The sequence below is a fragment of the Garra rufa genome, chromosome 11 (assembly GCF_049309525.1).
Source record: "Garra rufa chromosome 11, GarRuf1.0, whole genome shotgun sequence".
In the NCBI taxonomy this organism is placed as follows: Eukaryota; Metazoa; Chordata; class Actinopteri; order Cypriniformes; family Cyprinidae; genus Garra; species Garra rufa.
In genome coordinates, this window is record NC_133371.1 from 32,979,871 (window position 1) to 32,994,230 (window position 14,360).

The window sequence follows — 14,360 nt, forward strand, 5'->3', positions numbered from 1 at the left end:
CCTGAAAATGTTGTCTGCCCCTATCCAAGCTGACAGATCTTGAGAGGTGAAGAGGTGAGAAAAATGGCAGATAATTGCAAAATGCTGATGTACAAAGCTTATCGCATCATACCCCAAAAAGACTTATGTAAAGGTGCTTCCATTAAGTTCAGAGTTAGGGTATGAATAATTATGCAATGTACTTATTTCAGTTTTTTTTTTTTTAAATAAATTTACAAAGCAGTGATCATTCCGTTTTTGGTTTGTCATTATGTTGTATGGAGAGATTGAGGTGTAAAAAAATAATAAGGCAGCAATATAAAAAAAAATAAAGGGGTATGAATACTTTTGCAAGTGTACTGCCCAAACCATTGTAACCTTGTTTAAAAATGTATAAACTGATTCTGGCAAAATAATTCTCTATTATTCACTAGTAGAAATTAAGCACAAAGGAAGCTATGAAAGATCATTCTCAGTGCATTTCTCACAAAAGATGTCAACTAAAACATTTCAGCTGATCAAGTTTTTCCTTTATTGTGAATTCAGCAATAGTGGTGATTACAGCACTAAACAGCCTTACAATGACATGATCATAAGCCATTACCTTTCTGACAACAGGATTGCAGTTAACATGTTGGCAAACCCAAATGCACAAGATTAACTTTGTCAAACACAATTAAAACACCTGTCAATAAAAGGTTGCCTGAGAACCCCTTAGTGACAAGGGCAATAGCCTTTCACCTCTTCTGGTTTTTAAGTATTTTTCTAATTTTTGTAGATATTTAATGACCCATTAAAAGGCAGGTTAAAATAAACCACCACTTTGTTTAAGATTGGAACAGTTTGCAGCATATCAGCGGGACCTGAAGAGCAACATAACTACTGCAATTATACTGAGAATACATTTCCGTTACCTTGTCAGAACACACCGCAGACAACGTTAATGAAGTAAGGCATTAAGTTGACACTAGTAGCTTGATTTCTGCATCTTCAATGGAAAGCACTTAACTATTGCAAGCTGTGATAATAGGTAGTGTATTGTGCAAAATCAAACTACGCAGATGTTCTGGATCTTAAACTTTAGATATATCAGAAGCCTGCACTAAATTATGTTTTCTCAGGAGGTAGAAATGGAAACTGCTAACATATTACAGTGATTACAGTCTTATGGATGTTTAAATCATGCACGAGGGGAGAAGGATATTGCAACCGACCCAGAATAACACTAATAAAGCGTCTACAGCGCAACCTACGAAGGCCATTCAACCAGGATCTCATGATTCATTTTAAATCAATCCCCAAGACAGACTGCAAACAAATCATTGCTTCTATATAACAAGTTTCACTTCTGCTGAGACGCTAAAAGGTTTTCCGTCCTGTGAAACAAAAACAAATTAAAACAGGCAGAACATGTAAAGAAGGTTGGACTACCAGTTTTTCTACTGAAGAAGCATAGTGGTTCTTAAACTAAAGCAGATAACAAGCCTGATGTTGGTTATGATGCCAGTGAACACATTAGAGACATTATGATAATGGTATTACTACGTCTTTCGTTTAATTCATGAGCCTAGCAGCAGTGTACTGTAACTGGCTGAGAGTGAGCTACTGCAAAGAGTGTGGGAACCAAATAGAAGATTGCAAGTCATGTAGCAGGAAATTAATGTGTTCTAGAAGATTAGTCTTGTTCCTCAGTCGGCTTCCTCCTCGGATTCCTCTTCCTCAGCCGTCTCAAGCCAAGTCAGCCACTGGTTCACCTGAAAAGATTAATTAAAGGTATGTAAATATTCATACTTCTACTCAAAGGGTACTCAAAACCTTGCCATTTGTAAAGTGAACAGTAGGTAAACCTACCTGGAATAAGGCTTTTCCTTTTCCAGGAAATTCTTGGGAAATGTCTTCCTTCCATGCAAGGAAACCTTCCTCCTCAATGATCTCCATGTCATAAAAGTTGACAAAGTAGCGAAGCAACATACCTGAATTACAACCCCCCCCCAAAAAAGTTTAAACCATCAATAAAATAATATAGCTGCAAGCAGCGATTACAGGGGTTGAAGCACTAAAAGCATTTAAGCACATGAAAAAAAAAAAGACAATAGATATTTTGCCTGTAACCACAAAGCATTTGTCAAATCCAGTCAAATTTACCATAGAAATTTGATTTTAATGTTTATGACTGTTATAGAGCCAGCTGTGGTCCGATCTCCTTAAAACTTTGCATGCTTGTTTAGAATCAGCTGTTGCATGTGCTCACCAGGCTTTGAGTTTTTTTTAGGCTTTTGGGTAAATTTGGACAGGCCTCTTTTCTAAACAACCAGTTATAGCTTCCAAAATGGTGCATTTTATTTTTAGATAATTATTGACCTAGGAAGTCCAGAGAATTATATTGCTGTTTTTTTCCAGATTGAGCAGAAAAACTAGGACTAGTTTGCAAAAGTAGTGGGACCTTGAGTCAAACGGGCCCACAGAGTTTCGTTCCGATCAACCCCCTTTAACAGTGTCTAATAGGTGTTCAAACTTCAGCAGGCAATTGCGGCCATGTTTTTTTGAGATACGCAAAGTCCTTATAGACACTTGCGGCACTTTGGACCAAGACGGTGCTCAGTGATTTTCACATTGATAGGACAAAACGGTTATGCAGGTATTGCCGACTTTATTGCCGTTGAGCCTGCCACTGACGGTTTAGGAGTTATGAGCGATTTTGTACTTTCGATCGCAGTAGCGCCCTCAAGTCTCTATAGCCGCTTTTCCACAATCGGGCTGAACCGTTCTTAGAACGGTCGGGTACGGTTCCAGTTGTGTTTCCACCTAAGCCTGGTACGGCACGGCGCGATTACAAACCGTTCTCGGCCCAGAATTCTCAGCACGGTTAGACAACCGTGCTGAGCCGGGCTGGTAAAATGCATGACGTCACCACTCTGTTGCCTGGCTACCAGTTTCTCTATGGCTAAGCAGAAGCGCAGTAAACAGATACGGTAAATATAAATACAAATGGCTGAGACACTTTGGTCTGTGGATGAAACATTTGCTCTAATATTGATATTTGGGCAGAAAGAAAAATTCAACAACAGCTGGAGGGTGCAAAGAGAAACTAAAAAGTTTTTAAAATTATAGCGCAGTGTCTTGCAGAGAAGGGCATTAAGAAAAGTTCAAAACAGTGCCGGGGAGAAAAACTCAAACATACATATCGCGTCCAAAAGGACAATAACAATAGAAGCGGGGCTGCCTACTCTTGCGTTACCAAGGCAACGAATGATGCATTTGTATTTACATTCCAAAGAGTTCCGTTATCTGCACCACAGTGGAAAATCAAACCGTATCCGTGCTGACTGGCCCGGATCGGCACGGAACAGAATGGTTAAGCATTGAGAACGGTTCGGCCCGATAGTGGAAAAGCGGCTTAAGACTTAAGGTTTGGTGTACACAATCAGTTTTATGCGGAGATTGCGGATTCTTGGCCATGCTATGCGCTTGAACCTGATGAAGTCGTTGTTTTATTGACTAATGCTGATGATACACTGGGCAACTTTGAGCAATTTTATCGGGCAACTTTTTTGGAGCAATGTTGCTCGGGCACTTCCCCATTGAGAATGGGTAACACATTTCTGTCTGGATAATTTAGATCAGTTGTGGGCCCTGTATCACACCTGGCTACCCGTTGAGGGCAACATTTGCCAAAGTTGCCCGGCAACATTGCTCAAAAACTTGCCCAGTGTATCATCAGCATTAGAAAATCTCAAAAGGCACAGCAGGTCACAATCAAGAGTTGTTTCTGTACCTTTTGGGAAAGCGTTGGCATTGCAGTGCACTTGCAGTGCATACAGAGCACTGACTTGCAGATCAGTGTGATCATGGAGGAACTTCTGCATGACTGGCTTGAAGGAGAGCAGCAGTTGCTTCTCCTGGTCCAGCTGCTCTTTAGAAGGGGAGGCCAGTTGCTCTTCATCTTCCACACCAAGCTCAGCAAAGATATAGTGCAGGAAGCTGTTAAATGGAAAAACGGCAAGTTAAAAGTGACGTCATTATAGTCTTGCATATCTCCATTTATATATGCAATGCACATTCAATATGCTGTACCTGGTCATAAGTATGTTGACAAAGCCCTTGTCGGTGTGGAGTTTGGGAGAAATGTTGTCTTTGATCCACTTGTAGATGGTCTGAGGGGAGGGGTCCGCCTTGATCTGCTTCAGCAGTTCCTTCTCCAGTTTCAGCAAGGGGAAAAGGAAACTTAAACCTTTCCCCTCAAGAACCTCCAGCATACGGTCTTTACTCTGGTCGATTTCTGAGGAACAAACATCTAGTTAAATACAGCATCAATCATATTTAATAGCAAAGTATCTTACAATTGATAAAATTCAACTATTTCAGAGTTATTTGTAGGAAGGAAACATACCGGGAAGCATCTTCTGCATGTTGACCTTGCTCAGCTGGAAAAGATCTGTGAGCCATTCTCGGTCCTTGAGCTTGGAAACTTGCTGCAGGCATAGCAAGAAAAGAGGAAAGTGGTTGCCGTTCTCCAGCGGATGAGCCAGCTCTGCCACACTGACCAACTCAGCAATGATGGCCCGTGCTGCAAACTGCGCTAGGTATGACTTGACAAGAGGAATGTCCACCTCAATCTTAGAGCACTGATCTAAGACATTCAGTAAAGCCTGATGATAAAAACCATAATTATGGGAATTAGCAATGAAACACTAAATACAAATATTTTGATTGCTTAAGCGATAAAAAAAAAACAAAAAAACAAGCAAGATGACTCACCTGCATGAAGTTTTCCCCAGTGATGAAGCCCTCAGTACGCAATGTATTAATAAGAGTGCTAGCCTGTTCCCGGTCCTCATCAGTCCTCTCCAGAGAACACAAGATGATCTTACTCAACATCTCTGGCAGAAAGTGTTTGGGAGCTTTCATTTCTTTCACACCACTAACAGCATCCTCCATGTTCTTACTGTTCAGATATTCATTCACAATGTTCTCCTGTAAACAAAATGAGTGAACCATTGAAGTCTTTAACAGCCATTGATGAAAATGGTTTGATTACAAAATGGTTGTACAACAAAGAGACCCACAGTCATTTTCAGCAGTTCCTCCTTAGCAGGTGGTGGTTTCTTTATGGTCTTTTGAGGTTTCTCCTGGATCAGAGGCGGGTTGGTTTTTAGACCAAGTTGAGGAGGCTAAAAAGAACACATGGAAATTATTGATGTCATTGCATGAACAGTAATTTTAACTTCACTTCCAGAATGGAAATTTCCTGATAATTTACAAACCCTCATGTCATCCAAGAAAAAAAAAAAAAAAAAAAAAAACACATTCCAGGATTTTTCTCTATAAGGTGGACTTCAATGGTGGCCAATAATTTGACAAGCAGCAACAACAACCCCTTTCTCTTCTCATCGAAGATGCAATTCTACAGTCTCTCGCTGTCTATGCTTGTAATGATCTTTGTGTCCATCTCTGACAGTTTTAAATGCTTCCACACTGCCGACATAATTTATTCGGCCAAATAATTTCAGTTGCCGAACATTCTGTGCATTCCTAGTAATTTTTATCTCAAATAAAAAGAGAAAATTTTATACCTGTCCAAGTGGTGGAGTCTGTGTCCGCGGAGGCTGAGCACTGGGAGGAATCATGGTGGAAATCTGGGGCTGGAGTTTTGGCACTTGGTTTTTATTCAAGAGGAACGACTGAGCAGGTCTAAGGCTGATCTGTAAGAATGGATCATGGGAAAACATACAAAACATTGTTAGGCTACTTAAAGATTAAAACGCTTGATGCTATTTTGACGATTCACACCCTCATCTCTCATAATCGCAGTCAGCGGACTGGCTGGCAGTTTAAGACTGAGAGGATAGAAGAGAAGAGAACAGGAAGAGAGAAAGAACAGGAAGAAACAAAGAAAAGACAAAGCACGAAAACAGCCATCCAGTGGAGTCCCTCAGAATAACGCGTCTTTTTATAATCACAGGGTGGAAGATGTTTTGGTTTTACAGAGCGCTTAGTGTCTCTGGAATACCTCATCTGCATTGAGCTGCCCCTTCTTAAAGCGTGGAGGCATGTCCTTAGATTGAGCTTGCTGCTGGTTCAAATGGTTCTGGTTTTGATTGTGAAAATGCTGATTCTGTCCCTGGGGATATATAGTTATTTTGTAATCTCAACAATGGTTGTGGAAAAAAGCTAATTATACCTGTAGTTGCTGCAAAAACATTTATGCTTACCTGGTTAGACTTGATGAAAGGTTTCATACCCAAGTCAAACTGTGACTGTGGTTGGGAAGCCATGTGTCCACTGTGGCCATTGAAAAGAGGATTTGTACGATGACGTCCTAGGGTGGGGGAAAATCTGTCCTGGATCACACCTGGACCAGTCCCTATACCAATACCTGCAAATATAAATACATAAGCGATGAAGACATAGCACATTTATCAGTACATATAACTACAATTGACAAGTGATGAACTAACCTGGCATCTGACCAAACATATCAGCCAATCCTCCAAGAGTTTCTCTATCCAGTTTCATCCTGTTCGGCATGAAGGGGCCTTCTAGGAAGAAGTCCATTCTCATTCCCTGGTTCATGGGTGGAATGAAAACACCCAAATCCTTCAAAGAGGAAACAATAAAGACTTGTAATTAAAGACAATTTGCTTAAAATTGAATCAGTTTGTAAAAGAAAAAAAAAAACCAAACAATAACTGCTGACTCACCTTCACTGCATCTTGACGAATCTGGTTAATCGTCTTTGGTCCGTTGTCGATGAAAGCTTTGCGAGGAACCCAATTGTTCTCTCTCAGCTCCACGGTGTCCTGCAGTAGGAAACGAATCCTTGCAGGCAAATCCTTGTTGTTCATTAAGGATCGCATACGGCCAAAGTACTGATCCATTAAAGACTACAGAAAAAGACAACAATGGATGAGAGATCTTGACCACAAATTACACTTTTGTAACTTGATGGCTGCATCATCCTCTTAAAACTGCACCGCAAGAAAAAAATGTTTTCATCTCAGTCCAAGATCTGTTGTGTTTATGTTTTTGAAAACAAGACTTAAAAGGTACTATGGGTACTTTCCAAAATGTCACCATGACATTATTCCAATCAGTCATGGTCTGGTTCTTACAAACACGAAGCCAATTTCCAGCAAATTGACCAATTTCAGACACAAGGTGAAATAAAGTACATCATTCAAGGATCAATTCCAGAAAGAAAAAACTGCCGAAAACTGCTTCATGGTTGAAACTCATCCCTGACAATCCTTCAAAACCACAAATCAACTCTTAAATCTGACTCTGGACCACAAACCCAGTCTTAAGTAGCATGGGTATATTTGTAGCAAAAGCCAAAAATAAACTATCACAAATGATAAAAAAAATTATGCCAAAAATCATTAGGATGTTAAGTAAAGATCATGTTTCATAAAGATATTTTGTACATTTCCTACCATAATTATATCAAAGCTTACTTTTTAAACCGTAATATGCATTGCCAAAAACTTCATTTGGACAACTTTAAAGGCGATTTTTTTCAATATTTGGATTTTTTTTTTTGCACCCTCAGATTTCAGATTTTTTGTTATGATTTATCAATCTTCTTTCGTGCTGCTGAATAACAATAGCTGTCCTTAATAGTTATGGGTTAGGTGGTACCTTGGCTTTTTCATGGTCGAGTCTGGGCCCCACAGTCCTCATTATCTGACAGAGACACTCCAGATCCTCTCCCATGTCCTTGAGCTGGACCCTCTTCTTCTTCTCCAAAAGCTACAAATAGTGTAAGAGAGTGGGAGTCATCAAAATCACTGAGCCACCACGAACCAAAGCACATAATGGAGTGAAACTAATAGACTGAAATGTTGAGTGGGATACATACTGTTTTGATGCACTTATGAAGGATAGATTCATGGATGAGGTCAAGTTTGCCGAGTTCTCCAATGAATTTGATATTGCCAAGCATCTTGATCTTAGCAATGGCACGCTGCTCCTCCTCCTCAGAGGTGAGAGGGTTGTCTTGTTTGTCGTAGACTAAATGAAGAGACACATATGAATGTTAGATTCCTGCTAGGCATCATGATGCGTTTGTGGATGCTTGTGGGAAAGTGACTTACGGTCAACATTTTTGGTGCGGTTTTCAAATTCATCTTGAAGCTTGGAAATCAGAAGTCTTCTGAAAGTCTACAGGCAAATAGACAGTAGAGTGCACAATTAGAAAAATTAAACTTTAGGGGCAATTAATTTGATAAGCAATGACTCGTTTGGGAATTAATACACATAGCTCTTTCAGATTCAACAATATTTAAGAAATGTGGTTATGACATACAATTTATAATGGTATTCTGGTACTTACTGTGCTCTGCTTTTGTGATGACTGGATTTCAGGTGTTGGGCCATCAAAGTTTGGTGCATCCTCTGCCAAACGCAGACATAGCTGAGCATAGAGTGAGCTGTATTTGGGCTCTTCTAGTGCTTTGTCTACGATCTACAGGATAAATGACACAATGGATTTTATTAATCCGCAATCACAGTAATTCTGTAGTGCATGAGTTGTCAAAACCTATAGGTTTAATTCATTATCTTAACATATCTAGTATGAACTGGTCAAAATGGTTTGTGTTTTATACACATGAAACACTGTTGTTGCTTTAATGAACCTACATTAAAACATTCCTGAGAGCTGATTTTCTTAGGAGTGGTTTAATTTAGCAAATGACTAATATCTGATCAGGTTTGTAAGAAACTTTTTAAATATTTGTTTTATTATTATACTTACCAACACAGTGAAACAATTGCTTGCATGAGCAAAACCCATAACCTACACTAGCATTTAAAAGTTTAAAGTCAGTAAGATTAATCCCTTAACTGTCACCATCCCCTCTATTTCACCATCCAAGTTTACTTCACCATTTTACAATTAAATCCTAATATAATCATGATAAACCATATATTGCTGGAAAGGGAAAAAAAAAAAATTCACTAAGTTCCTCGTTGCCTTTTTTTCCTTTCACACTTTAGAAATCATAAGAAATTATATATTAGTCGAAAACTTAAAATCTCAAAATTTATCATTTGAAAGCAATTTTAAAATCAGTCATTGCATTAACGTGGAAAATGTACATCAAACTCATATTACAAAATGTTTTTGTTCATGAATTACACAAAGTTAAGTTTGAATTCTTTATTTTCACGTCTCTGTTCAAAAATGGGAGTTAAGGGGTTAAAAGTAAAAAAAAAAAAACATAAAAAAAAAAGCCATAAATTTACCAAAAGTGACAGTAAAGACATTTATAATGTAACCCATTTCCACTTGAAATAAATGTGGTTATTTTGATATTTATATTGAAATAATCCAGAAAATATTATGTAGCACAACTGTTTTTATCATTAATTAAAAAACCCCACCAAACCAGTATTGTAAAATGAATTCTGAAGGATCATGTAACAGTGAAGACTGAGTAATGGCTGCTGAAAATGCAGCATTGCCAACACAAGAATAACTTTTTTTTTATTAGTTTTATTTTATTTTATAACCATTCTACATAACTACATGTCTACTTGATGTGTTACATTTAAATGGTTCAAATCTAGCAAATACTGGTGAGACTCCATTTTGAGTTAAACGTAATCAAAGGTCTAAAAATTATGTGTAACTTTAAAGATTTTTAAGCACACTTTTTGGAAGTCATACCATAATTTAGTTTTTATATGTATACCACTGTTCAGAACTGTGCTAGCTAACCATGTGCTGATTAGCATCTTTGAGCTAGGTTCAAAAGTATCTAAAATTGTCACTACCGAAACATTTTCAGTAGTGACATCTTTGCTTTTTAGGTGTTGTCCCATAGAACTGTCAGTACCAAAACAGGAAAAGGGAACACATAATCCTCATATTTGCGGGAAAGAAACCATTTTAGTACAGTTACACAATTTTGTTTTATTATAGTATGTGAGTTAAAATTCTTTAATGTGCATTCGCTACAAAAACATGGGATTTTTCTCTCAAAAAACAAAGAATACAGAATTATTAACTAAGATGTTATGATGAATGTTTTTGGTTCAATGTATACTCAAATTAATGAATCGGTAACTAAATACAACAAATGTCATAAACTACACTTGAAATATTGTTAAATTTAATTATGGGTTTACCTCTGAAATCTATTTTATAAAATGGCAAAACAATATATAATCTAGATGCAAGCTAAATTTTAATAGGTCAATATAATGCTTCTAATTATATTATTATTACTTTGTTTCGGTAGTGCCAAATTTGAGGAGAGGAAAACAATGACTAGAAATGTGTACCTTGGATATTATACAATTTATATCCACACAAACTATTTGGAAAGACAAATTTTAAGACGTTTCCAGCTCTGACTTTGGACCAACACTGTAGAATGGCCAATGTATACATTAAAATATCACAAAAACATCTTACCAGCAAGATGACACCTTTGAGGACAAGTTTAGAGTCTACACCCACATTTAGAAGCTCAAGGCATAGCTTGTCAAACTTTTCAGGGGTCAGCTTATTAAGTATGCTGAAAGAGAGAAACAAGAGCAAAGAATAAACATCTTGCACCAGTTACAACAAAGACCGCTGTTTACCACATGTACAGATTTGTGCTTATCTGAGCTTGAGAGCGTCAGCTGACCCAACCACAAAAACATGCTCACAAGGCCCAGAGCACAAAGAACAAAAGAGCTCAAAAACAGAGGCTTCTTTAAACTCCATCACTGCTGAAGTGAATATTCATGCTCCTTAAGGACACTCACCCTCTCACTTTTCTAAATATTGCATCGTGATGTTCTTTTTCATTGGAGGAGTTGACATCTCGTCTAGTGCTTCGTGAAGGAACCCATCTCTGAACGCTAGGCCCTGGGGTTTTCCCCAGGTACTCGCTGAAAGGGAAACAATGCGGTTAGAATCTCCAAAGCATGTTACAAATCTGGACCGTTGTTAAATTGACCAAACCATACCTGTTACCGACAGTCTTGGGATAGTGCTGAGATGCACCCCTACCTCCTCCTCCGCCCGAAGAAGCACTAAAATTATAAAAGCAATACGAGATTAGACAACTTCACCACAAGACAACCACAAAACAGTACATAACTGGAGTTGTGGAAACCATTTTAGAAAGCAAAGCAGCATGAAATGGAAAAATGTGGACCAGTTAATACACCTTATGACTTTATCTTTAATGTGGTAAGTACCCCAATATCTGAGTGACTCCATTTTAAGACACCCATCAAAAAGAGTTCCCCCATCTCGATCAATTTTCAATCTTCAATTCAAACATCCGTTTAGAAATTCAGGCAAATGGTTTACCCCTCTGTCATGAGTTAAGTTAAATCGATTGTACTGTCCGCTTGCTCAAGGCGACTGGCGTGGCGTCAACGAAGATGCTCGGGTCTAAAACGCAACTGAACCAGCGTGCAATAGAGAGAAATGCCAGTCAATACACAATGTTTATGATGTTTATTCTGAGAGTAGGTCTACACACAGATAATCTTGACCTGAAAAGCTTCAACATTAGTAAAATCCCATTTGGGTGCCTCAAAATGAAGCCTTTTGCTGAACAATGAATAATGTAAATATAGACAATTTGTCATTGTATTTTTAGGGTACAGCAAAGCTACACTACTAGCCAAAAGTTTTTTTTAAAGAAGTCTCTTCTGCTCACCAAACCTGCATTTATTTGATCCAAAGTAAAGTAAAGAGTCAAATTTTGAAATATTTTTACCATTTAAACTAACTTTTTATTCTAACACATTTTAAATTGTAATTTATTCCTGTGATTTCAAAGCTGGATTTTTATTATCATTACTCCAATTAGGGGTGGGAGGTACACCGGTGTCATAGTCATCACCGCTGTGACATTGCGCCAAGACATGGATTTTCTAATATCTTCAATACCATAATAAATCAATTATGTGCCTTGAATAGCTGCATTTACATCAATAATAGCTAATTCTAAATAATAAGGCATTAAATTTTCTTCAAACGTTCAGGTGTGGTCTGAATACCTGTCCTTATACTATATATGTTGTTGTAAATAAAAAGTAAAACATATTCGTATCAGCTTTGATCACAGGAATATATTAAAAATATATTAAAATAGTAATTTTTAAATAGTAAAAAATTCACAATATTACTGCTTTCGCTGTATTTTGGATCAAATAAATGCAGCCTTGGTGAGCAGAAGAGACTTCTTAAAAAAAAAAAAAACATTAAAAATCTTACTGCTCATAAACTTTTGACGAGTAGTGAATTTTTAGGAATAGATATGTTTCTTCTATTGATGGGTAACAAGTTACGATAGACTGGTAGCCAAGTCATGGCAAATTTATGATGTTTGATCTCACCTGAAACGAGAAGCACCCCCTTCTGCAATCACACTCTCCACTTTGGCGGCTTGACAACGAAGAATCTTCAAAAGAATAATAATCAAAGGGCGGGGTGGGGAAATCCGAACTGTATGAGAAAGAAATCAGAAAATCACAAAAAGATAGTCAAGGAAACACGAGAAAACAAAACTGCCATGTTCACAAATGGCTGCGTAGTGAACACACTGGAGATACTAGTCTGATCAGATTTAACGATTTCCTCTTCCTCTTAAGATGAAAAGGCCTACATAGGAGATTGAGAATAGAAATGATCAAAAACAGTTTATAACACGAATATATTTGATCGGAATCAAATGATTTATCTCCATCCACGTCAAATAGGCCAACCCTTTAGCTTGCTAACACAGTAACGATGCTAACAAAGAAAAAGCAGCAAACACTGTTCATTGCCTTTCAGTTTTATTATTTTGAAAGCCTGAAAGGCGATCACTTAATAACGTAACGTAAACAGATTTAACAGCTCAAGATTTTCACTAGTATAACAGCTTTTGCGTAAGACTAGCTCGCACGCTGTGTTTGGTCATATATTTTCTACGATTCAGGACACAGAGAGAAGCCATAATAAACATATTTATCTAACCACTGACATAAATATCAATATTTTATATTAAGAGTAAAGCAAGCAGAAACACTCTCAGGTTTCTGTTCTATAACGACGCCATTTTCTGCATTCACGCACTCAACAGCAGCCATTTTATCATACGTTAAATACAAAAAACCCTACCTTTACTAAGGCAACCTCAGTTTTGATTTTGGTATTGGTCTTCTAAAAGAGAAAAAAAGATTGATATAAAAATAGATGTTTTTGAGAGTATTGAGAAGATAACCCGGTCAGCCACGATTGCAGTTCACTATGGGTGAGAAACGTTGTGTGCGAACCTCCTCCTCCTGACTGACTGCTTGACGTCACACAGGAACTTGATTTGTATTGGTCAGGACTACTGCTGGCAGTAATAATTTTCCGTTATAATGAGAGAACCACATTGGCTACAGATATTTTGGAACGGCCTCTTAAATTTTTATTTATGTGTTTATTTTTAAAATTTAAAATTTTTATTTTAAAATCTTGAATTTGACCATAAACAAGAGTGCTGATCATAAACTATGATTTAGTTTACATTTACCTGGACATTAACTGCATCCAGTGCATCCAATCAATATGGATGTTATTGCAGACCTTCACTGATATGATTGTATTTCAGAGCAAAATGTATTTTGGACTCTTTATGTCTTTTCTGATTTCCTCCTATGAACTTTGAAAATAAATAAACAAACAGTACATGCAGGCTATTCCATACCTTTTCATGCAGCTTCATGGAAATACAGGTATGTAGCAAAAAATCCGAATATCGAGGGAAAGTCCATTTATTTCAATAATTTGTTTCAAAAAGTGAAACTTGTATGTTATATTAGTTCACTACACACAAAGTCAAATATTTCAAACCTTTATTTGTTTCGATTTGAATGATTATGGATTAAAGATAAAAAATAAAATAAAAATCCAGTATTTCACAAAATTAGAATAGGCCTATTTCACGTGACCAATAAGAAAAGGATCTTAAACACAGGTTGGCCTTCTGAAAAGTGTGTTAATGTACTGTATTATGTCCTCAGTACTTTGTTGGGCCTCCTTTTGCACTAATAACAGCATCAAGGCGGTGTGGCATGGAGGCGATAAGCCTTTGACAAAGTTGAGGTGTTATGGTAGCCCAAGTTGCTTTGATATTGGCCTTCAGCTCGTCTGCATTTCAGGGTCTCTGTTCCCTCATCTTCCTTTTGACAATACCCCATAGATTTTCAATGGGGTTTAAGTCAGGCGAGTTTGCCAGCCAATCAAGTGTAGTTATTCCATGGCTATTAAACTAGGTAATGGTAGTTTTGGCTTTGTGGGCAGGTGCCAAATCCTGATGTACTGAGGACATAATACAGTACATTAACACACTTTTCAGAAGGCCAACATGTGTTTAAGATCTTTTTTTTGTTGGTCATGT

The 14,360-nt window shown here is 37.5% G+C and overlaps 1 protein-coding gene and 1 non-coding gene across 2 annotated transcripts; both read right to left on the reverse strand.

The window, feature by feature from the left end:
- Positions 1-487: 487 nt before the first annotated feature.
- On the reverse strand, positions 488-13,062 carry eif4g2b (eukaryotic translation initiation factor 4, gamma 2b). The gene is made up of 21 exons (XM_073850184.1): positions 13,002-13,062; positions 12,328-12,436; positions 10,942-11,007; positions 10,738-10,863; positions 10,400-10,502; positions 8,312-8,443; positions 8,073-8,139; positions 7,838-7,989; positions 7,618-7,728; positions 6,681-6,863; positions 6,438-6,576; positions 6,192-6,355; positions 5,990-6,100; positions 5,553-5,681; positions 5,046-5,150; positions 4,738-4,953; positions 4,370-4,628; positions 4,054-4,258; positions 3,755-3,960; positions 1,831-1,952; positions 488-1,733 (listed from the first exon to the last, which is right to left on the reverse strand). Exons 1-21 carry the CDS (start codon positions 13,060-13,062, stop codon positions 1,668-1,670), a joined length of 2,832 nt encoding a protein of 943 aa, XP_073706285.1. The 3' UTR covers positions 488-1,667.
- Positions 5,766-5,946, reverse strand: LOC141346234 (small nucleolar RNA SNORD97). Its single transcript, XR_012357167.1, has one exon. It is a non-coding gene; the product is annotated as a small nucleolar RNA SNORD97 (small nucleolar RNA).
- Positions 13,063-14,360: the final 1,298 nt, after the last annotated feature.